Genomic DNA, 21,301 nt, shown 5'->3' with positions numbered 1-21,301 from the left:
TAGTAGGCTACTGGAGATGTGGGGTTTTTTCTAGTTCAATTAAATGGCAGACTCTTCCCTGAATGTAGAGGTTCCTGACTCCACACCGGGTTTATATTTATCTATTATTTCTCCCCATTTGTTTATTATTAAATATATATTGAATGTTTGGGGTTGGTTTTATATTTTGCACATTAAACCTATATATGGAGATTGCATTTATGTATTAGAAAGTAGGATAGATTTTCCTCCTTCTCTATTTACACAGCTATTTCTTAACAGCGTGTTTCAGTGTCTGTTACTGAAACTGAAAAATCTATAGAATTTAGAAAAAGTGGTAGAGGTAAAAAAAGAAAATGATGCCCCAAATATGGCAGTATTTGACGTGAATCATGGCAGAAGGCCTAAGGAAATAAAATTATATAATAAGTGAAAATTAAAGAGATGAATTGCCCAGCAAAGATATCCCTCTTGGGCTTACAGTGTCCTTCAGACATGGCACAAAGAGACATAATCAGTTTGAGGCTTCAAAGCACTGAGGAGGGAAAATTTTGGGATGTAAAATGAACCAGGTTTTAGGATGACTGATAGATGGGATGACCTATAGTGTCCTTGCATTGTGTGCTTCATTGGAACACTTGAGAGATGCCATAGCAAAGGAAGTTTTTTCTTGCCTTGCTACCTCAAGGCAATCAGATAGGTCATCAATTTTCAGTCATTGTTCATTTCTTGCTACTACTTAATTAATGCATGCCGCTTAGAATTCTTAGCCTGAATAGCAGCCTGGTAGTAAAAAGCATACCCATTTACAAATGAGTCCAAAGGAAAACTGGCAAAGGGCAAAACACATACATAACCCCACTGTACTGGCCCAGTGCACATGTAAGAAACAAATGGCTGCATCACAGAATCCAGAAGATCCTTAACTTACGATGGCTTAACCTGATTTTTCAGCTTCATGACTGTGGGAAAACAATGTGCATTCAGTGAAAAACATACTTAGAATTTTGATTTTTGATGCTTTCCTGGGATAGCAATTTGCAGCATGATAATCTCTCACCATGCTAGACAATGGCAGCAAGCCACACTCTCACTAGCTGCACAATCATGAGGGGAAATAACCGATGCTCCACCATGTAATGTGCCTCCACCAGTTTTTGCATGTTATATTTTGTGTTTTCACATCCTGTCGTGTCTACAAAACATTTATCAATGTGTGTACATGAGATATTCAACACTGTAATATAAAGCAGACTTGTGTTTAGATGATCTTGCCCAGCTGTAGGCAAATATAAGTGTTCTGAGCACATTTAAGGTAGATGATGCTAAGTTGTGATTGATGTTCCAAAGGTTAGGTACATTAAATGCATGTTTGACTTAGAACAGTTTCAACTTGTGATGGTTTATTAGGACATAACCTTCTCATAAATCAAGGAGCATCTCCATGTTTATTTCTAAACATCAGTTTCCTAAACTCCTAGAAATGAACAAGAGACAGTATTGTAAAATGGTATCAAAACTCAGGATTTGGATTCAGAATGGGTTTTAATATAAGTTTGTCCTCTTCTTATCCTTTGGGAAGTTATTTCTATGCCCCAGTTTTCCCATCTGTATATTGGGAGTATTAGTACTTACTTCAGAGAAACTGTGCACATTAATGGAATAACATTTACAAAGCATTTAGGCCTGTGCTTATTAGCACATAGTAAGCAGTTAGAAATGTTAGGCACTGATTTTATAGGTTATAGAAGCTAATAGATGAAAACCCCTGACAGCTGAAGGTCATCACTCTGAGCTAGCCCTTGACCCAACTGTGACCAGGCCCAGATTCCATTTGTTAAGCCAAGGTGAGAGGGGTCCTGTTTTCCTCTTGGCATGTTTCCATGTTTGTAATGGTTTTGTTTTAAATCACTTCTGCTTATGGTTGATTTCTTTGATGTGAATCTTATTAAACTTAATGGCCTTGAGGCAGTTTCCCCCGTTTTTCTTAAACATTTTGCATTGAATGCTGTAATTTTATGAAGCTAAGAAATAAATGGATGAATAAGGAGCAAGCTAAAGTAAAATTTTCCTTATGAGCCACCCAAGGGAGGTGAGATACTTGCCTTAGGCCTCAAGGCGTCCTTGACTATAGCACCCTACTGTGCAATACTGTCCAAATGGTCTATGTATGTGCCGCCCAGTATAGTGGCCACTAGCTATCTGTAGCTACTGAGCATTTGGAATGTGGTTATTGTAATTGAGGAAGCAAAGTGTTTTTTAAAATTTATTTAAATTTAAATAATCAAGAGTGTCCAATTACTATTGGAATAGTATTCATAATGATGAATTCCTAATATTGAATGACTGATTCAGGGATTAAATGATTCAAAGAGTTTTTTGTCCATTTAGTAACTAGTCAGATAATGCCATCAAAAAATTTTTTAAACCTCAGAAAAGAACTTTATATGTAGAAAAACAAAGCCTTCTATAAAACTCTGGGATTCTCTTAAGTAAGCATAATTTGAAATTCAACCCTTAATCTAGCAATCTGGGGTATCTTTATTTCCCAGCCTTCCATAAATGCTGATTAAATCAAGGTCTGTCTATAGTGAGTGCTCAGTAAATATGTGGTATATGAATTATTGGTGTAGGAATTATTAAGTAGTTGATTCTGCAAAGGGTGGGAGATGTGCATTTCTAGTCCAGTATCTGATGCAATGATTCCTACCAACCCCCTTCCCACAATTCTGCTGTTGCTTTTTCTTGTATGGGAAAGACTTCAGTTATACAGCTAAAGATGGAATATGTGGTCATGCTGTGATTTCATTATTATTTCTCAAGGTAAATTGAAAGAATGGTCTTTGGTCCTCTATGGCACATCCGTGCAGCCATACTCCCCAACCAACGAGTTTCCTAAGGTGGAGCGTTTCCGCTATAGCCGAGTCGAAGACCCTACAGATGACTATGGTGCAGAGGATTATGCAGGTGAGCTGTTCCCAAAAGCACACATCCCAAGAAAGCTCATACGTCATGGCACCATGTGGGATAATTAATATGATATAATAATGACATGATATAATACTAAATAATACAACGTAACATAATTACCCATATTCTAGTATATTTTCTTCTATTCCTCCAAATATTTGTGTGTATATTGGCTTATTCATATATTCAAACATCCATATATGTTGTCTCCAAAACTATTAGTCCATACTGTGATTGCAGTATTTTGTCTTTCATCCATAATCGGGGGTATATAGTTTGTTGAGAATTTTATACTATTTTAAACAAGGTTTGGATGAACATTGTTTATTAGTCTTTGTCTGTATCTTCAATTAATTTCTTTGAGTAGGGTTCTATTCTGAGATGTATTTCATCAGAGGGAATAATCAGTTTTAGGACTTGGAAACGTTTTATCACATTACTATCCAGACAAAATGTATCAATCTACACTGTGACCCTCTGTGTGGGTATTTATAGCATCACTCCAGCCAAAAAGAAAAGGAAAAAAAAATTTAAAAAAAAGAAGGGTTATTTTAAAATTCATATACCTTTGATTGCTAGTAATTTTATGCATTTTTCTTCTGATTTCTCTGAATTAAATTCAATGTGTTTTATCCATTCTTGTATTCAAGGTGGCAGTAATTCTCATATCTATTTATAAGAATTCTGTTATTTTACTGATTTTGCTGGGTCTCATATTTGATGAAAACATGCCCTCAGTTACCATTTGCTTCACAAATGTAATTTTTGTTTTTTGTTTTGATATTTTAACAGAAAACACTCTTGGAGAATGGGTTTTATAGTTTCAAATACAACATTTGCCAATTTTTTTGTTTGTTTTTACAGAAGTTTTATCCTTTCGTATCAGCTAAATATTCATGGGAGTTTTTTTGTTTGTTTGTTTGGTAATCTCTTGGTTTTTGTATCTGGACATTAACTCACTTTATTGGAACTTACTTTGGTTTATGACATACACTGTGAATTGAAACTGTCTTAATTACTTTCCAAATAGTTTAACAACACTGGCTGAGTAATTATCTCTTCTTTTATTAGTTTGTAATTTTTTTTAATAATAACATACTAAGTTCTGTTACTAGGGTCTCTTCTGGTACCTCCTTTCTGATTCATCATTCTAATAATTCTCAAACCAATTCTACCTTAGCTGTCCTATGTACTTCTATTCCATGATGTTTTAATTCTGTTTTGTTCTACTTTTGCAATATTGGGGATTTGAACCCTGAGCCTCACACATGCTGGGCAAGCACTCTATGAGCTACATCCCCAGGACTTTATATTTTTTATTTTGAGGAGGGACCTTGACTGGTCTCAACCTTGCAATCCTCCTGCCTCAGCTGCCTGAGTAGAGTAGCTGGGATTATTGCATGTGCCACTATGCCTGTTTCATAATTTTTGCTTGTTTTCTTTTTTAATCAATCATTATTGTATTGAATTTTATTGTATTGTATTTATTAGCTCTGGGGATTGAACCTAGGGCCTCACACATACTAGACTAAAGACTTACTCTACCACTTAGCTACCCCTTATCCCTCATGATATATTTTAATATTTATAGAACATCTGTTTCTCATTTTCATATCAATTATTGCCCTACTATTCTTCAGATGAATTTTAAAATGATTTGTTAAGTCCCACTTTAAAAGTCTCATTGGAATTTAATTTGAATTCTTATGCAATTTCATTGGAACAGTTGTTTTTACAATAGATATTCTTTCCATACGAAACATAGACCATGTCCAATTTTACGGAAACCTTTTCCTTTTGTGTAGTTTTCTTCCTATTAATATTATGCCTAAGTATTTAGGTCTTGTTGCTCCTGTAATGAAAAAATGTTTCATGCTTTCTAACTAGTATCTGATGATATGTAGGAAATCTATAAATTGCTGCATTTTATCTAATATCTGGCCATGTTGCTTAACATTCTCATTATTTTATGTTCTAAAGTTGATTTTCTGGAGGTGGTTTAGGTATTATAGCCATATCATCTTCAAATTACATTTTTTATCTTTCTCTTTATTATGTTTCTGATTCCTGACTGTTGCATTAGCTCCCACTTTTAGGAGCATTCAGTCCTTCTGAGATATGATTATATATAACACTTAATGGACAATATCTCTTAGGGAGAACTGTTTGTAAATAGAAGCGTAATACATCATTAAACAAGAAATATTTTGTTCCTGCAATTCTGGGATTTTGCTCTAGATACTAAGATAAATGTACATCATTATTCTCCTGAACAGAACATCTTAAATATGCATGTTATTCCTTTTATTCTAAACAAGTAGTATCCCAGAGTCAGTAATATGCTTGGATAATTAAGAGCACCTGAGCTGACCAGAGCTAGAACTCTATTCGATTTTGTCTTGCTTTGCTTTGTATTTATAACATTTCTATTTACATTATAATTAGCAAACCATTTTGTCTTCTCTGATAGGAGAAAAGTCTATCCAAAAATATAAATGGGCACAACGGTAACCTATTACTCTTCACCTGATTCAAATTTCAGTAATATTTATAATTCAAAATTTGGTAATGTTAAGTTAACATAGTTGTACATCTTTGTGGTTTTTCTGATTGCATCTCAAACACTGACATTGGCACTTGTGAGAGAACAAAGAAAATTATTTCATTATTATCCGGCACCCTACAATGCTAGACTGCATCTGGGACAGTTTATGATGACAAGGGGAGCAACAGCAAGTGAAGCTGCCATGCAGAGCCCTTTGGGCACTTATGAAGAACAAAAATTTTTAGGGTTTTTTTTTTTTTTTAATTCTAAGAAATCATCTGGTGAAAATTTAGTGTCACCCTTGACTCCTTTGCTGTAGAGTTGTGATTCTTACCTCTGTGGGGAAGCCAGCCTGACTAGAGGCACACAGGGCCTTATCACCACTAGATCTCTGTGCTGTTTCTTCAAATCCCAGGGACCTTGAGACCCACAGCTGGCTGAACTTCAACCTTCAACCTCTTAACACAGCAGTAACAACACTCCTGGGTGTGCAGTGAGAGACAACTAAACTGTCCCAAGTTGTATTCCCTGTGGAACTTAATTTACAGATCAATTTAAGGCCTTGGGGGAAAATAGAAATAAATAGTGTTGTCAAATGACTCTTGTAATTAATTAGAAGTATATTTCAAATATGCAGTATTTTAATTGACTTATTTCCATTGAGATCAAGAGATCATTTCAGGTATGTGATTTTCTACATTAAAGCGAGAAATCTGGCCTTGGTTTTAGGACACTTATTGATTCCTATCCATATGATACTGGTCAAACCACTGTAACTCTTGAAAAATCAGTTTTCTCATCAGTCAAATGAGAGTATTTAATTACCAGATTTTTTTTTCTAAGTCATTCTACCCCAGATCTAACATTGTATGTGTCTGCATGTGGTAATTATAGAACATAATTCCATAATGACAAAAGGAGGCCAAGGTTCAACAAAAGTTTGTCTCCTTTTGATTAAAGCAGGGTTCAAAACATTTCTGGTACTCTTGACCTACTATTTGCACATCTTATGCAATTATTCATTGCCAGTTAAGAATCACATGAATTTTTATTGGGAAAGAGCTTAAAACTTAAGAGACCAAATATCCCAAAATATGGAGATCAAGGAAAATGAAGTAAAAATTTCTATAAGCAGTCCTTGCCATCAGAAAGCTTTGCATCAGTCACAAAATAGCTCTCCTTCTGTCATCTTTCCCTTACTGTACATTCTCTCTAGTTCTAAACCAAAGAATATTTAGAGAGAGAATTAAGAACCTTCATCCCCTGGAATTCTTTAAGCTAGCTCACATTTTTAAATTTGTATGTCATTTTCTTATGTGGATCTGACTACTGGCCTTTGGATGGGACACAATGTTAAATCTATTATCTGTGCCTGAAGTACCTGCTTTTTGATCCAGGACAAGATGCTGATAAGCTTGTGCCACATGCCATAATGATGTTTCTTTCTGGCCACACTATTTCAGATGTGTTCAGTGTCTTTGGTGACCTTGGATGAGATAGGCAATCTGTTCTAGGCATTGAAAAATAACCTTTTTTTCTTTTTGTCAACAACTGCTCATTTTTCTACAAATCCTATATTTTATTATTATGTATATTTAATTGCATATTGATTTTTTTCCTCTTGCTACAGTGGCCTTGTTCATTCAGATTCTGGAATATTTGTCACCTCCACAAGACCAGGCCAACATCGAATTTCTTGATACTTAGGCATTTGAAATTTTTCCAGTAAAAGTCAGGCTCATCACCTGGCTTACAACCACATTGACCATTACTCTTCCATCTCTAAGAAAGTATCACTGCATAAGAAAAAAGAAAGGTCCTAGTCTATATCAAAGTCTGGGGAAAGGTGACCTTCTAAAATCATTATTTTTTCTAAGTTTTGTTCTAATCTCTTTTGGAAAGGTCCCTGTGATCCTGAGTGCAGTGAGGTTGGCTGTGATGGGCCAGGACCAGACCACTGCAATGACTGTTTGCACTACTACTACAAGCTGAAAAATAATACCAGGTAACAGAGAGGCCCCATGTCAGATCCCCAAGGAACACCCCAAATGTGCTAATGAACAAGAAAAAATTATATATGCATACATGATGTTTTGAAATATGCATGCATCGTGGAATGACTAAATCGAATGATTTAATATGTGTAGTCTCTCACATTCTTATTATTTTTTGTGGTGAAAACCCTTAAGATCTACTCTTAGCTATTTGCAAGTATACAATATGTTGTTATTAATACCATCATGTACAGTAGATCTTAAACTTAATTTTTCTGTCTAACTAAAGTTCATGTCATTTCCATCCCACGGATGGATGATGCTCTGGCTGTATTTGCCCTTCATGAACATGTCAGTGCATTGACCAACTTGATACTTTCCCACATTTCCCAACATGCAAGAAAATCACATGGCAAAGGGGCTGGTCCCTGGTTGTCCTCACTCTTCCACTCTGAGCACTGAGGTGGACCTGTGTCTCTGATCCCTGGCTTCTGACCAGAGCTATACAAATATGGGGCAGAGGTGAGGACAGTGACTACCCCAGTGGGAGCCCCTCCTCCCCACCCCACCTCTCACAGCCCTCCATACCTTCTTCCTACTCCTCCAGGCAAAAGCTCCCTCTGGAGAGCGGACTTTGGTACCTCCATACCCAATACACCCAGACAGACTCAAGCATGGTCAAATTCCTCCTTTTAAGTCCATGTTGGAATTTAAATTCTTCAAGGAAAAAGGCCTTGGCTGTTTCTGTTATCTCTCAAATGTAGTAAAATGCCTGATATTTAATGGGTGCTCAGTAAATATGTGTTGAATGGATAAATAAATCAAGCACTGTCTTTCAGTTATGGACAAACAAGGGAGTTATTTTAAAAAAACAAATTCTCTTAAGCAACATAAATTTAAATATGTTTATGTTTACTTAGATAATAGCATATGACTGCAAACACTGCCCACATGTACAGATCACATGAGCAACAACACAAGTAGAAGAAACCCTTGTTAGAGTGGCCTTTGAGCATAAAATCATAGTTCCCACGTATCTTCTCTCCGATCCACCACTACAAGTTTGCTCCTGACACCCAGTATGTACCCATTATTCCTTGTGAGGAGTCAGACTTTCACTAGGAGATGGTTGGGACCAAGAGCCCTCTTTCTGGCTGACTTGGTGCTGTGTGACTGCATTGCTCCTCAACCCTGTACAGGAAGAAGCTTTAGCAAACAGCATTGAACCCTAGGGATTTGGTGTTGGTGTTCTGACTTCGAGGCTGAGGGCCACTGTTTGCTTAGCCACTCCAGGAGAATGCTGAGGGCAAGTGGCTGGTGATGTACCATCTCTCTTCTTGTTCTCCAATGCAGGATCTGTGTCTCCAGCTGTCCCCCGGGCCACTACTACGCAGACAAGAAGCGATGCCGAAAATGTGCGCCCAACTGTGAGTCCTGTTTCGGGAGCCATGGTGATCAGTGCCTCTCCTGTAAATATGGGTACTTCCTGAATGAAGAAACCAACAGCTGTGTTATTCACTGCCCTGATGGGTCATATCAGGACACCAGTGAGTTGATTTCAAATATTTGGGTTTTAGAGAAGATGTGGGTTTTTCACTTGACTGACTTTGGGAGGGATGTTCCTCCTTTATGAAATCTGGTTTGCTGAATGTCAAACAGAATTTAACCAATTTATTTTTATGAGATGGTTTAGAAGCTTTGTGTGAAAATGCCTGTAACTAACTGTTGTCAGAGGATCTTCAAGACCACTCTTACACTCAGCAATTTGCTAGGAATACTCATAAGACTGAACTCTTATACTCACAGTTATGGGTCCTGGAACAAAGGGATACAAAGTAAAATCAGCAGCAGGAAATGATGAAGCCCAGAGGAAAGCAGGTGCAAGCTTCCAAGAGCACCCTCCAGTGGAGCCACACAGGACATGTTTTATTTGTGGCAACATGTTTGAAGTTGTCCACCAGGAAACCTCGGTAGAGACTTGGCACCCAAGGTTGTTACTAGTAGCTAGTGCCTAGTATGCGCCAAAATTCTAGACTCCTAGAAGGAAAATAGGTGTTTACTATAAACTATTTATTAATACAAGGTTTGTACAATGCAAGGTGTCTCACTGGAATGATGGTAGCCCTCCACAAATTCTAATTGAAGGTACCAGCCATGGACCACTTTGATAAGCAGTCTTGGAAGAATAGTGGCTAGATCAATCTTTTCTGCACACTCACTGTTAAGGCATCAGGCCTGTATGCTATCAAAGTATACTTTTTTAAAAGTTTAAAAAGTTTGACTTTCTTATAAATGTAGAATGAACATATGTCAAAGACACTTACTTCATTAATAAAGGAACGTGCGTAATGACAAGTGGGTTCAAAAATGATCAGATTGCTAGTCCACCAGGAATGGCAAAATGAAATCCTTCAATTGTTCAATTTTGTTTACAGAAAAAAAATTGAATAATTTCCTACATGGCAAGACAACTCAAATTAGGGGGAGTCTTTTTCTAGTGGACAAAGAATATTTACAACTTTGCCAGACAAAAATTCATGCATGAACATGTGACGTTAGAGTTTGGGCTCTCTTTAGCTGTAATTAGCAAACAAGCAAAGCCATATTGCCTTAGAGAATTAATCTTTGGGCAGACCTGTTAGATAGTGTTCCAGTATGTCCCTTAAAAAAGGCTACAGGTATCTTTTATTTGTTTCTGAATTCTGAATAATTTGTCTTAATAAGGTATGATGCCACGATATTTAATGACAGTAATCCATCATGTTTCTGCACAACTTAAAAAAATTATGAAAAAAAGTTCAAAGAAGCAAGAGTTGTTTAAAAAAAAAAAATCAGACAAGAAGTCTGAAGCAGTTTCCCTTGCTTCTTAAGAAGTGAAATTCTCTTGATTCAAAGGTACTACGTACTTCCATACGTAGCATGTGGGTTCTGTATCTTACCCTTCAGTGCAATGGGTAGGGATTCTCTTGTAGTTCCTTTTTGCCTCCAAATTTGGAACATGACAGGGAAAAGAAAAATTGGGAGAGAGGAAGGGGCATCAAGGATCCACAGAAATATTCAGTATTTGTTAGGGAAAATAAAGTCAAGATTCTGTTAAGAAGCATGAGCCTTGGAAAAGAAAGTTAGTTCTAAAATGTTATATAACAACAACAACAACAATCCACACACAAGATAACTGAAATTGGGGGTAGGGATTGCTGGGAATAGAACCTGGGGCATGTACTCTGTCACTGAGCTACATCCCCAGTCCCCTTATAGTTTTTTTTTTTTTTCCAGAGAGCTTGGGAGATGGATATGTAACAAAAGATGTTCAAATAATTACTTTTGCTACCACATTGTATTGATTCCAGTGGTCTATGTATCTCTTTCCCATGTAACTGCCTTTTGTTATAGTTTCATCTTTTAATGAGCCTATTTACATACAATATTAGTCATGTATGGTCATGACTTATAGTTACTGCCAACACATTTACAGTGCTTTATAGTTTATATCACCCTTTTGAAAAACTGCATTAACTTCTCAGGACAGCTGGTAGGTGGGTATCATTGTAATCTCCATTTACCTAGAGAGAGAACTTGCCCATTGGAAGTGCTAAAAGCAGAATGCAAATCTAGAATCTCTGCCTTCAGGTCCTAGGCCATATCTAGTATTCTCAATAGCATAGTGAAGGAGACCATGTGACAACTACCATAACTGTGCCAAGGGCTTTGGGTTTCGTGCTGAGAGGCTAAACCTTGATCCAGTGGGACCTTGTAGGGATCTGTGAAGCAGTGTTTCTCTGTGGAACTCTGTAGAACATCAGCATTTAAAGAGCAGGTAAGAGAACCTGTGAATAAAGCTTCATTCCGTTCTACACACAGGTGTGACTATAACCCACTGGCATTTCAAAGAAGTTACCAAGTTACCAGCAAAATTTTATTCAAAGTTAAAGGACTTCTTTAACACACCAAATCACTGTTTTTCACAGTAGAACAATTGCATGTTTGCTTTTTTTTTTCCAGTGTGGACCAGGGTTTGGAAGTGAACAGGGAAGCCATTATTCACAGTGTACGTTTTCAAATCAAATATATTTTTATTCTACAGAATATAGATATTATCTGAAATATAATAATATTCATGTCAATTCCACAGCAGCAGTAGAGTACAAGCCACTATTTTAGACAATGCAAGAAATAAGCAACCCTTATCTCACAATATTAAGTACAGGTTCCTTTTGCTAGTTAGTTCAAAAGAATAGTCCTGAGAGCTATGGGCCTGGAGGGCAACAGTCCCATTTCACCACGTTGCTTTCCAGTCCTTGCCTAGTGGTGGTACACCAGCCTAATGAGTGGGATTTTCAATGCTGGAAGTTAGGAAACCCTGTTTGGGAAGGAGAATGGAAAGAAGAAAAATAAAACTACTCAACTAAGAACTAAGTGGGCTGCAGTTCTCTTGTCTACAGGGTAGCAGATGAGTGTGAGGTATTTCCCAGCGTAACAGTTCATGCCTGTATTCAGTTTGCAGAGAAGTGGTAACAAATGGTGATTCTGGCTTTCCTACAGTTTTCTTCTCAAGGCATGGGCACTGTAGTATATATTGCAATCATTAGACCATCTCCACGTGCTTTCATGCACTCTAACTGAACAACAAGTCCATAACTTTGTTTCTTTTTCATTTTTTAATAGAGAAAAATCTTTGCCGGAAATGCAGTGAAAACTGCAAGACATGTACTGAATCCCATAATTGTACGGAATGCAGGGATGGGTTAAGGTAAGAGAGCGGAGGACTTCATCAATAACACAGCCCCTGGAGTTTCTCAATGTAAACAAATTTTTAAAAAATAAGAATGAAAAAGTAGGGCCAGAGCTGGAGGTCAGTGGGAGAGCACTTGTCTAGCATGTGTGAAGCACTGACTTCAACCCTCAGCACGACATAAAAATAAACAAATAAAATAAAGGTATCCTGTCCATCTACAACTATAAAAAAATTTTAATAATAAATAAGTATATACATAACCCTTTTATCTCCTTCCCTTGGTTTGACTTCCACTGAAGCACTTGATTCCTATTTGCATTACCTCTAACCTTATATCTGAAAAATTGAGTGCCATCTTGGCTAAGGGAGGGTTATAAACTAAGTAAATTCTCTGGAAAAAACATGACTCGGATACAAGTCAATAAAAATGACCATTTGAGAGGCATTCTTCTTACTTTTTGACCTGCATTGTGCCAGTCAAGGATTACTGTGCAGGTAATGCCAATGAATTATATTTAATCCCCCTGATTAATTCCTTGGATGGTGGAAAGTTATTCCCTTATCTTTATTATTTCTCTGCACATACCCAGTCATTCTCTTATCTTGGTACCTCAGGCTTGGCTCCATTATGTGATGTTATGCACATCGATTTAACACAGAAGATGTTTTCCTTGAATGGATGGCTTGCTCATTGCTGAAGCCAGGTAGTTGTTAGACTCTGTATGTAAACACTTTGCAGCTCTAACAAACTCAGCCACCTGACCTCAGAAGAAGGTTGGACCGTGCCACACTGAGTGAGGAGTTGGACTCTGACTTAACTTAGAGTTAGAATTCTCCTGCACTGGATTCTTTTTCAGTATTGAGAGTGTCTTTGTTTTCTACCTTTGATCAGAGGTCAAATGGACAGGGTCCATGCAATTTGCAGTCAGACAATTCTTCACATTAATCAGTATTAGAACACTGTTTTCATTTAGATCCATCCATTATTTGTGGCTTTATCACTTTTTCCTCCATAACTGTATGCATTATTAGTTTGCTTAGCGCCTTGTATCTTGACACTTCAATTTTGATAAATGTCAGACCCTTCAGCCTCGTAATTCTTCCTGGAAAAGCAACATGGTGGCGTAATAGGAAGGAATAAGGAAGATGTGAGTTTAAATCCTCCTTTACTGTTAAGATGACCTTGGGCAAGTCACCTAACCACTCAGAGCTTCCATGTTCTCATGTATAAAATGGTGCAAATAACCCTTATTTTACTGGACTATGATGATGAAAAATAAATTGTGGTAACATTTGTGAAGTACCTATTTCTGCATATGTTACATAATTGGTCCATGAGAAATTTTTTAAAAAAAGGTTACTTACATTTTTTTCTTAGAGAAACTCTCTTAGAAAAATTTTATAGAGAAAGTTAAATCAGTGTATATCAATAGAAATATGAGAGCCATATATGTAATTTTAAATATGACAGTGGAGCCATATTAAAAGAAGTAAAAAGTTACTGGGGAAATTGTTCTCAATAAAACCTTTTATTTAACATAATATATCCAAAATATTATCATTTCAACATGGAGCCAACATAAAAAAAAACTATTAATGAGATGTTTTACATTCTTTTTTGTTGTTGAATTAAGTCATTGAAACTTGGTGTATATGCTCTTAAAGTCCATCTTTTTTTTTTTTATAGAGAAGAGAGAGAAAGAGAGAGAGAGAGAGAGAATTTTTTAGTATTTATTTATTTATTTTTTTTAGTTCTTGGCGGACACAACATCTTTGTTGGTATGTGGTGCTGAGGATCGAACCTGGGCCGCACGCATGCCAGGCGAGCGCGCTACCGCTTGAGCCACATCCCCAGCCCCTTAAAGTCCATCTTGATTCTGACAATTTTTGATGAGAAATATCTGTATGCAGATATTTTAAAATCTAGTTGAAGAAATAGATTTTACAAAGCCAAGATATTCCAGATTTACTCAAAAGTTTGCCAATAACTAAATCAAGTACCAGTTTTTCAAATTTGGACTTAAATAATTAAAATGTAAAACTCAGTTCAGGAGTTCAGCCACATTGCAGCAGTGGCCCCGTGGACAGCACAGATCTGAACCAGCCAGTTTATCAAAAATGGAAGAGAGACATCCACAGAACTGGGCTCAGGGGTGTGTGGTGGCTTCAGGGTTCTGTGGCTGCTCTCCATTGCATGACCCCCTTCGTTCATTCCTTCACACACAGTGCAGCTCTGTCTCCAGCTGAATAGATGCCAACCTCAGAAGCATGGCCCTTTCTCAGGCAGCTCTTTTAAAATTTTGATAATATTTTTGGTGGTCCCTATTTCAACCCACTAAAGGATCCATTTGATGCAGTGTCTTTTAATAACACTATAGAAAGGGAGAGGGATTTCCTGTTATTGGTTTCGTAAATAACAGCTCTCTGGTTAGTGAGACCATCTGAATGAAATGTGCTTTTGGTGAGCTGCCCTTCATCTAGTTGAGGCTCCTTGTGTGTTCCCGGAGACTTCTGGGGTTGACCATTTGGCCTCCAGGGACTTGTAAATTTTTAAATAGTGGCTAAGAACAAACAGGGGAACATGTCGATGCATAAAATCCAGGAAGAAAATGTATTGAAATGATAACAGGGACTGCTTGGAACTCTTTGTTTTATTTTTTTATTTGTGTGCTTTCCCAATTTCTTTAATGAGCATAAGGAAAACTAAATTCTAATTTTTAAAATTAGTAAGAGCCATATACAAAGCAGACACATAAGATCTCAATTGGAGCAATACAAAAAGTCTAAGAATGTAGAGACCATTTGATCATATTTATTAAATGTACATCTAGGATCATTGATTTTCTGTTTCCAATTAATTCAGTGAGTGATATTTTTATATTAAATATGTCAAATTCTATATATTTGTTTTTAATTTTAAAAATCAAAGTATAGATTGAGAAATATCATAACTGATGGAAATTAGGAGAGAGGAAAAGATATGCATTCCTCCTTTGCATCCTGGCAATTCATTAGATAACTAGATAAACAGAAAATTTAAAAATTACTTAACATAGTGTGCATGTAAATAGTAATATAACTAAAATAAAATACATGAGAAAGCAGCATTGTAGGTAGCTAATTTTGCTAAATTCCTCATTATTGTTTTAAATGAAAAAAAATCAAGAAATAGAGGCAAAAGTGTTTTAGAATTTATTTGCATGTGTGTGTGTAGTGCTGGGGATGGAACGCAGGGCCTCCAGCATGCTGAGCACATGTTCTGCCTCTGAGCTACACTCCTAGCTCAACAATTTTGTTCTTTGATGGAACCAATAGGAGGTAAAAATCAGAAACACTTAAAAACATAAAAGGCTACTCCAGGGAGTCTACCCGGGGATCCTTATTACACTTTTATTCAGTTGTATTTCATTTTACCATGTGATCCTACTGCATTTTGAATTATGGAACAATTTTTAAATTTACAGTGGAGTGAGTCTGGATATTAGGGAACTGCTGGGCATATTGTTAGGTAATGTGATTGTTCCATCAGTTGGGGACCTTCTGAGACCTCTGGACCTTCAGATGTTGAGTGAAGTAGGAGGGTGTCTGCCAGTCTAACCAATTCAGGAGAATGTACCCAAAGCCTAGCAGCATGTATATATGCTACAGACATCAGTCTCGGTACCAAGACGGGAAAAAGAGAACATAGGGTTATTCCCCCTGGGTTGAAGCTTTCCCCAATCTACTGGTCTCTGGTGGGCTGTATTTGCTACATAGAGAATCTGGGGAGTGGTTACTACTTTGCCTTGATCACAACAATCTGCTTAGAACTCTGTTTTACCTTTCTCCCAGCCTGCAGGGATCCCGGTGTTCTGTCACCTGCGAGGATGGACAGTTCTTCAACGGCCAGGACTGCCAGCCCTGCCACCGCTTCTGTGCCACCTGTGCTGGTACCTTCTCTCTGCTCTTCCATTTGTTCTCCTGTTTCTCATTTTCCTTCTGTTTGTCTGGTTGTAGCCATCACTCACACACCCTGCCCTATATGTTTAAAGTAGATGTGGAAGAGTGTATTTATCTTTTGATAATCATGCATGTATTCTTGTGGTAAGTCAAATCATCAGCACCCTGTCCTCACTGAGAAACTTAAATATCCCAGTGACATCTCTTCCAGTGAGAACAGATATTTTTAGCAAGAAAATCTGATTTAAAATAGGAGTTCTCCCCACAAAGGAAAGTCAGGAAAACCACAAATATTAAATTAAGACACTTAAAATTATAATAGATGAATGCCATTTTCAGGCTCTTAAAGAAGGAGCCCATTATGCAACCTTTACTCAGGCTTTTTTCTGCGTCTTGCATTTTTGTCTTGTGCTTAAAGGGGCAGGAGCTGATGGCTGCATTAATTGCACAGAGGGCTACTACATGGAAGACGGTAGATGCGTGCAGAGCTGTAGTATCAGCTACTACTTAGAGCACTCTTCAGAAAATGGATACAAATCCTGCAAAAAGTAAGTGGATTTGTCCCCAGCTGTAGCATTTAGTACCTTAGTTCCTCATAGGACTACCTTCAAAAATAATGGGAAAACTTAAGAATTTTTAATGACAAAATAAAGTTCAATCTTTTACTTTTGGACACTGCCCTACAGCTCTAACCCAAGTTATCAGATTTTTTTTTTTTTTGGCCTCAGGCCTCCCTTAAAACTTTCAAAGTAATATTTTTGTTTCAAGTACACGTAATATTCCCTTTAAAATCAGTGTCTCCCGGCTAGGTTTTAATGTCATCAAACCTAGAAATTATTGTAAGAAAGATTTTTTGTGTTATCTTCAAAGGGAAAATTAAATTTAAGACATTATAATGTTGATAGTAAACACAACTTATCTTGTGTTGATGATATCTGAAAGGATTTTAAAAATTGAACATCTTTCCCCTAGATGTGATACCAGTTGTTTGACATGTAATGGCCCAGGGTTCAAGAACTGTACCAGCTGCCCAAGTGGGTATCTCTTAGACTTAGGAATGTGTCAAATGGGAGCTATCTGCAAGGATGGTGAGTACAATTTCTCTTTTTGATCTTTTGAGCTAAATATGAGCTTTCTACTTTAAGGTGTAACCTATTTCCATTATTAACAAGCATGCATCAGATAGGACATGCCCAATATCTTGTTGGCATTCTTTCCTCTTGAACTTAACCCTTAATGAGTGTGGGGCTTTGTTGTTTAATTGCAAGAAGAAATCAATCACCTATAGATCCACTGGCCAAGATGACAACTGTTGTTTTTTAATTAATAAACTTTATTCTTTAGAGCCATTTTTGATTCACAGAAATACTGAGCAGGAAGCACAGAGATTTCTCTTATATCCCCCTCCTACCTACATGTATGGCTTCCCCCAATATTACCATCCAGCACGAGAGGCACATTTCTTATAGTGCTTAGACATACAAGGATACCTCATTATCATCCAAAGCTCGTAGTTTCCATTAGGATTTTCTCTTGATGTTGTATATTCCACGGAATTAGACAAATGTATAATTACATGTATCAATATACTCTGTATATTGCAGTATACAGAGCAGCTTCACTACCCTAAAAATCTTCTGTTTTCTACCTTTTCATAGTTCCTTTCCTCCATCCCCATAGAAATCACTCTTTTTTTTACTATCTCCATACATTTTCCCCTTAAAGTGTTACAGTGTTTCCCCTTAACATGTTAAAATCACACAGTATGCAGCCTTTTCCAGTTAATTTTTGATGTATTTCTTTCCAGTATTTTTCCGTATGTACTTCTTACCCAGTTTTTTAAATGCCACATACAGAGTTCTGTATCCTGCTTTTTTGCACTAAGCATTATACATAGGCTTTTTCCTTTGTCCTATGTTTTTACAAAGTCTTTGGAAACTTTTCTTTAATAATAGCATAAAATTCAATCATGCAAAGACTTTAGTTTTTCTATCACTCCTATTATTTGTATTGCTTACAATTTTGATATGTAAATGATAATCAAATGGTTTCTGAATCTTTCATGAAGTTTACAAGGCCAAGAATCAACATTCCAGACTTATATAGAAGGGAAAACCCAAGATGTGATGGTAGAAAGTGCCGAACCAAAGTATCGAATTTAAGAGTTTTAAATGTTAGTCCATTTTTACTTTCTTGGCACTGGTGAGTCCCAAGGAGAATGCCAAGACCCTGCACCTTCCCCACAGATTTGATGGAATTGGTTTGGCATTAGCCTGAGGGTAGATATTTTTAGAAGCCTCTCCTGTGTCTGATACAGGCAGTTTAAAGACTATTGCTCTGCCCTGATCCCTCTGATAGGGAAATGCCAAGTTGTCTCACTTCCTTAGACTCAGTTTTCTCATCTGTAAAAAAGAATGAGTTTAATTTATTCCAACTCCAACATGTATGTGAACTTTGACCCTCATGTAGTTCATGCTGAAGGGACCATAAAATCTGCCTAAGCCTGATGCAGAAAACACATCTCAGTGATATAGAAAGAAATTGTTTGGAACCAAAGATGTTTTAAACATCTTCATAAAAATTCATTATAAAAATAGAAGGCATGCATGTGGAACATTCTCAATGATAAGATCATTGCCTAGGTTCATTCTTTGCCTTCTTTGGAATGTTCCCTCTTCTGGAAATTTTAGGGGAGGCAGAACAATTCTGTGATTGGCAAAATATGGACTTGGGAGTCAAAACACCATAGTGCTTACCTGGGCTGTAGTCCTGGGGCAGGTTATGAAATTCTCTAGGCTGCTTTCCCCTCATCTGCACAAAATGAACAAGATAATACCTGTGACCTTGTGAGGTTATTCCACAACCCCATCTTAGGAATTTCAAAAAGGCATCAGAAGGAATGGGGCATGATGGCATTGTAATGACAGCACATATGGCTTGTTGCATGGGCCATCAAAAGTGACTGCATCTTCATAGCTTTTCTGATGTGTGATTGGTCTGACAGGGAGGGTCAGGACCCACTCAGGTGCTTCGTTCTCAGAGTTTCTTAACCAAGGCTAATTCCAACTACACCACTCTGGGGTAACCAAAAAACTGAGAAAGGCTTTTAGGTGGTTAACATAGGACATCCACTGTAACTTGACATGTTTGCCTCCAGCTCTTGTACCAGGCATTTGAAGGTTATTGATGCTTTAGCTACTTTCATTAAACCCTGGTGAGCGTGGACTAAGTTGTGCAAAATGGCATTTTGGTAAAAGAGGGGTGTCGGGATTGTGAGCAGAAGTGGAAAATGAAGAACTAGTGAAAGAATGACACCATTGGTGGCATCAAATAATAAGGCAACTACATATTTGTGCTGTTTGTTCCCTTTCAACTTTCATATTTCCATGATTCTAAGATAAGATTTTTTGTTTTGTTTTGCATTTTAACATCTCTGAAATCAGATGCACCTGATAGTTCATGACAGGTTACAACTCTTTTGACCAGTGGGTTCATAGGATTTAAGTGGTGTTGCCTGAGACTTAGGTACAGAGTTGTCTGTTAACTGGATTAAGCTCATAGCTACTACTTCTTGTATGACTTTGAATAACATCTCAAAAGAGCTTCCAAATAATGAATTGTTTGTTGTTCGATGTTCAAAGGAAGGGTGATTGTATAATTACAGAAACCAAAAAGGACATCATATAACAATTACTTCTAATAAGTAAAATAAAATATAAAATAAAAATAATGAATGATAAAAATAATAACTAATAAATAATAAAATCATAATTTTTAATATTAAAAATAATAAATAATAATAAAATTAAAATTCTAATTGATGAGAGCATTGTGTCACAGTTTAATAAGAAGCATTATTTCCCTTGTGATTCTTAAGGTAATGCTGCATGGTAAATCCTGTGTCTTAGCTTCAATGAAATATGGAATAAATGACTGTATATTCTCTGCTCTAGGTAATTCTGAAAAGAAAAATTCCTTGCTTGTGTTATTATTGATTTCTAACTTATTCTCTTTTCAATCTTTTTTTCCCCTTTCACAAATGGATACCAATCACATTTACCGTTGGACTGCAATATCTCTCCTTGAAAACCAATGCTGTTGACTGAAATCACTTTGGGTGGACCAAATTTTCTCCTTGTTGACTGCTCCTGAATGATCTCTTCCAACCTCCCAATCTGCCTCTCTGGCCAATCAAAACCTCCTTCCGTGTGTGTGCATCACGCTGCTCTCGACCTCCACTCCCCCTCTCTTTCGCTGACTTCTGGAAAAGCAACGGAAGAGTCCTGGGCCGAAGGAGGCTTCTGTATGCTTGTGAAAAAGAACAATCTGTGCCAACGGAAGGTTCTTCAACAACTTTGCTGCAAAACATGTACATTCCAAGGCTGAGCAGCCATCTTAGATTTCTGTGTTCCTGTAGACTTATAGATTATTCCATATTATTAAAAAGAAAAAAAAAGCCAAAAAAAAAAAAAAAAAAGCAAGCCACCTCTCTCTTTCTTGCTCTTTTTTTTTTTTTTTCTTTCTCTCCTCTCTCTCTCTCTCTCTCTCTCAAGTTTGTGCAGGGAGATGGTGAACTGTTTTGTCAGAACTTAAATGGAAAAAAAAAATAAACCAACAACAAGCCTACCTTTTATAACTGGGTGTTTAGTGTTTAGTACTAAACAGCCAGAACCACAGAGACAGTATTGTATGACCAAAGTATTTGATGCCAAAATTTGACGTTCAAGTAATGATTTGATTTCCTGCCCTGGGTTTGAAGGTCCATTTTTTTTTTCCTTTTGCCTTTAGTTGCTTGTTTCCCCTTTGAGATGCTTAAAAATATTTTTCCAAAATATCACAAGAGCATATGTAGATCAAAAGGAAAAAGAAAGCTCTCGCATCCATCATTTTGCATACTTGAGCCCACCATTGGGGAAAAGGACAGGAAACTGGACCTGAGGGCAGTAAGAACATCCTCCCGAGTTAGGTTTGGTGTTTGTCTTAGTATTTCACAGTTCAGCATTGATGCTTTCCACACCTAATTTACTTGGTGCGTTATATACTGGTTTTTGCATTTTACTCACTTGATAAGTCTGCTCCACTGGTTTCATCGATAGACTTGCTGCTACTGGCTTTTCCATTGTAGATTAGGTTATTTTA

The 21,301-nt window shown here is 37.0% G+C and overlaps 1 protein-coding gene across 4 annotated transcripts in view; it reads left to right on the top strand.

Moving 5' to 3' along the window:
• The window catches only part of Pcsk5 (proprotein convertase subtilisin/kexin type 5), a 427,339-nt gene that overhangs the window by 266,022 nt on the left and 140,016 nt on the right, over positions 1–21,301 (top strand). For 3 of the 4 annotated variants that reach the window (XM_077797818.1, XM_077797817.1, XM_026394020.2), the window contains exons 14-20: positions 2,803–2,946; positions 7,397–7,499; positions 8,842–9,035; positions 12,154–12,238; positions 16,055–16,152; positions 16,581–16,710; positions 17,135–17,250. In XM_077797818.1, coding sequence (XP_077653944.1) covers positions 2,803–2,946; positions 7,397–7,499; positions 8,842–9,035; positions 12,154–12,238; positions 16,055–16,152; positions 16,581–16,710; positions 17,135–17,250 — 870 coding nt within the window. Of the gene's footprint in view, positions 1–2,802; positions 2,947–7,396; positions 7,500–8,841; positions 9,036–12,153; positions 12,239–16,054; positions 16,153–16,580; positions 16,711–17,134; positions 17,251–20,432; positions 20,549–21,301 lie in introns of those variants that run through there. The other variant, XM_026394021.2, reaches the window with a different exon arrangement.

Source organism: Urocitellus parryii, chromosome 4 (genome assembly GCF_045843805.1).
Source record: "Urocitellus parryii isolate mUroPar1 chromosome 4, mUroPar1.hap1, whole genome shotgun sequence".
Taxonomy (NCBI): Eukaryota; Metazoa; Chordata; class Mammalia; order Rodentia; family Sciuridae; genus Urocitellus; species Urocitellus parryii.
Note: the sequence above shows the minus strand (reverse complement) of the source record. Positions and strands in the feature narration are given on the sequence as shown.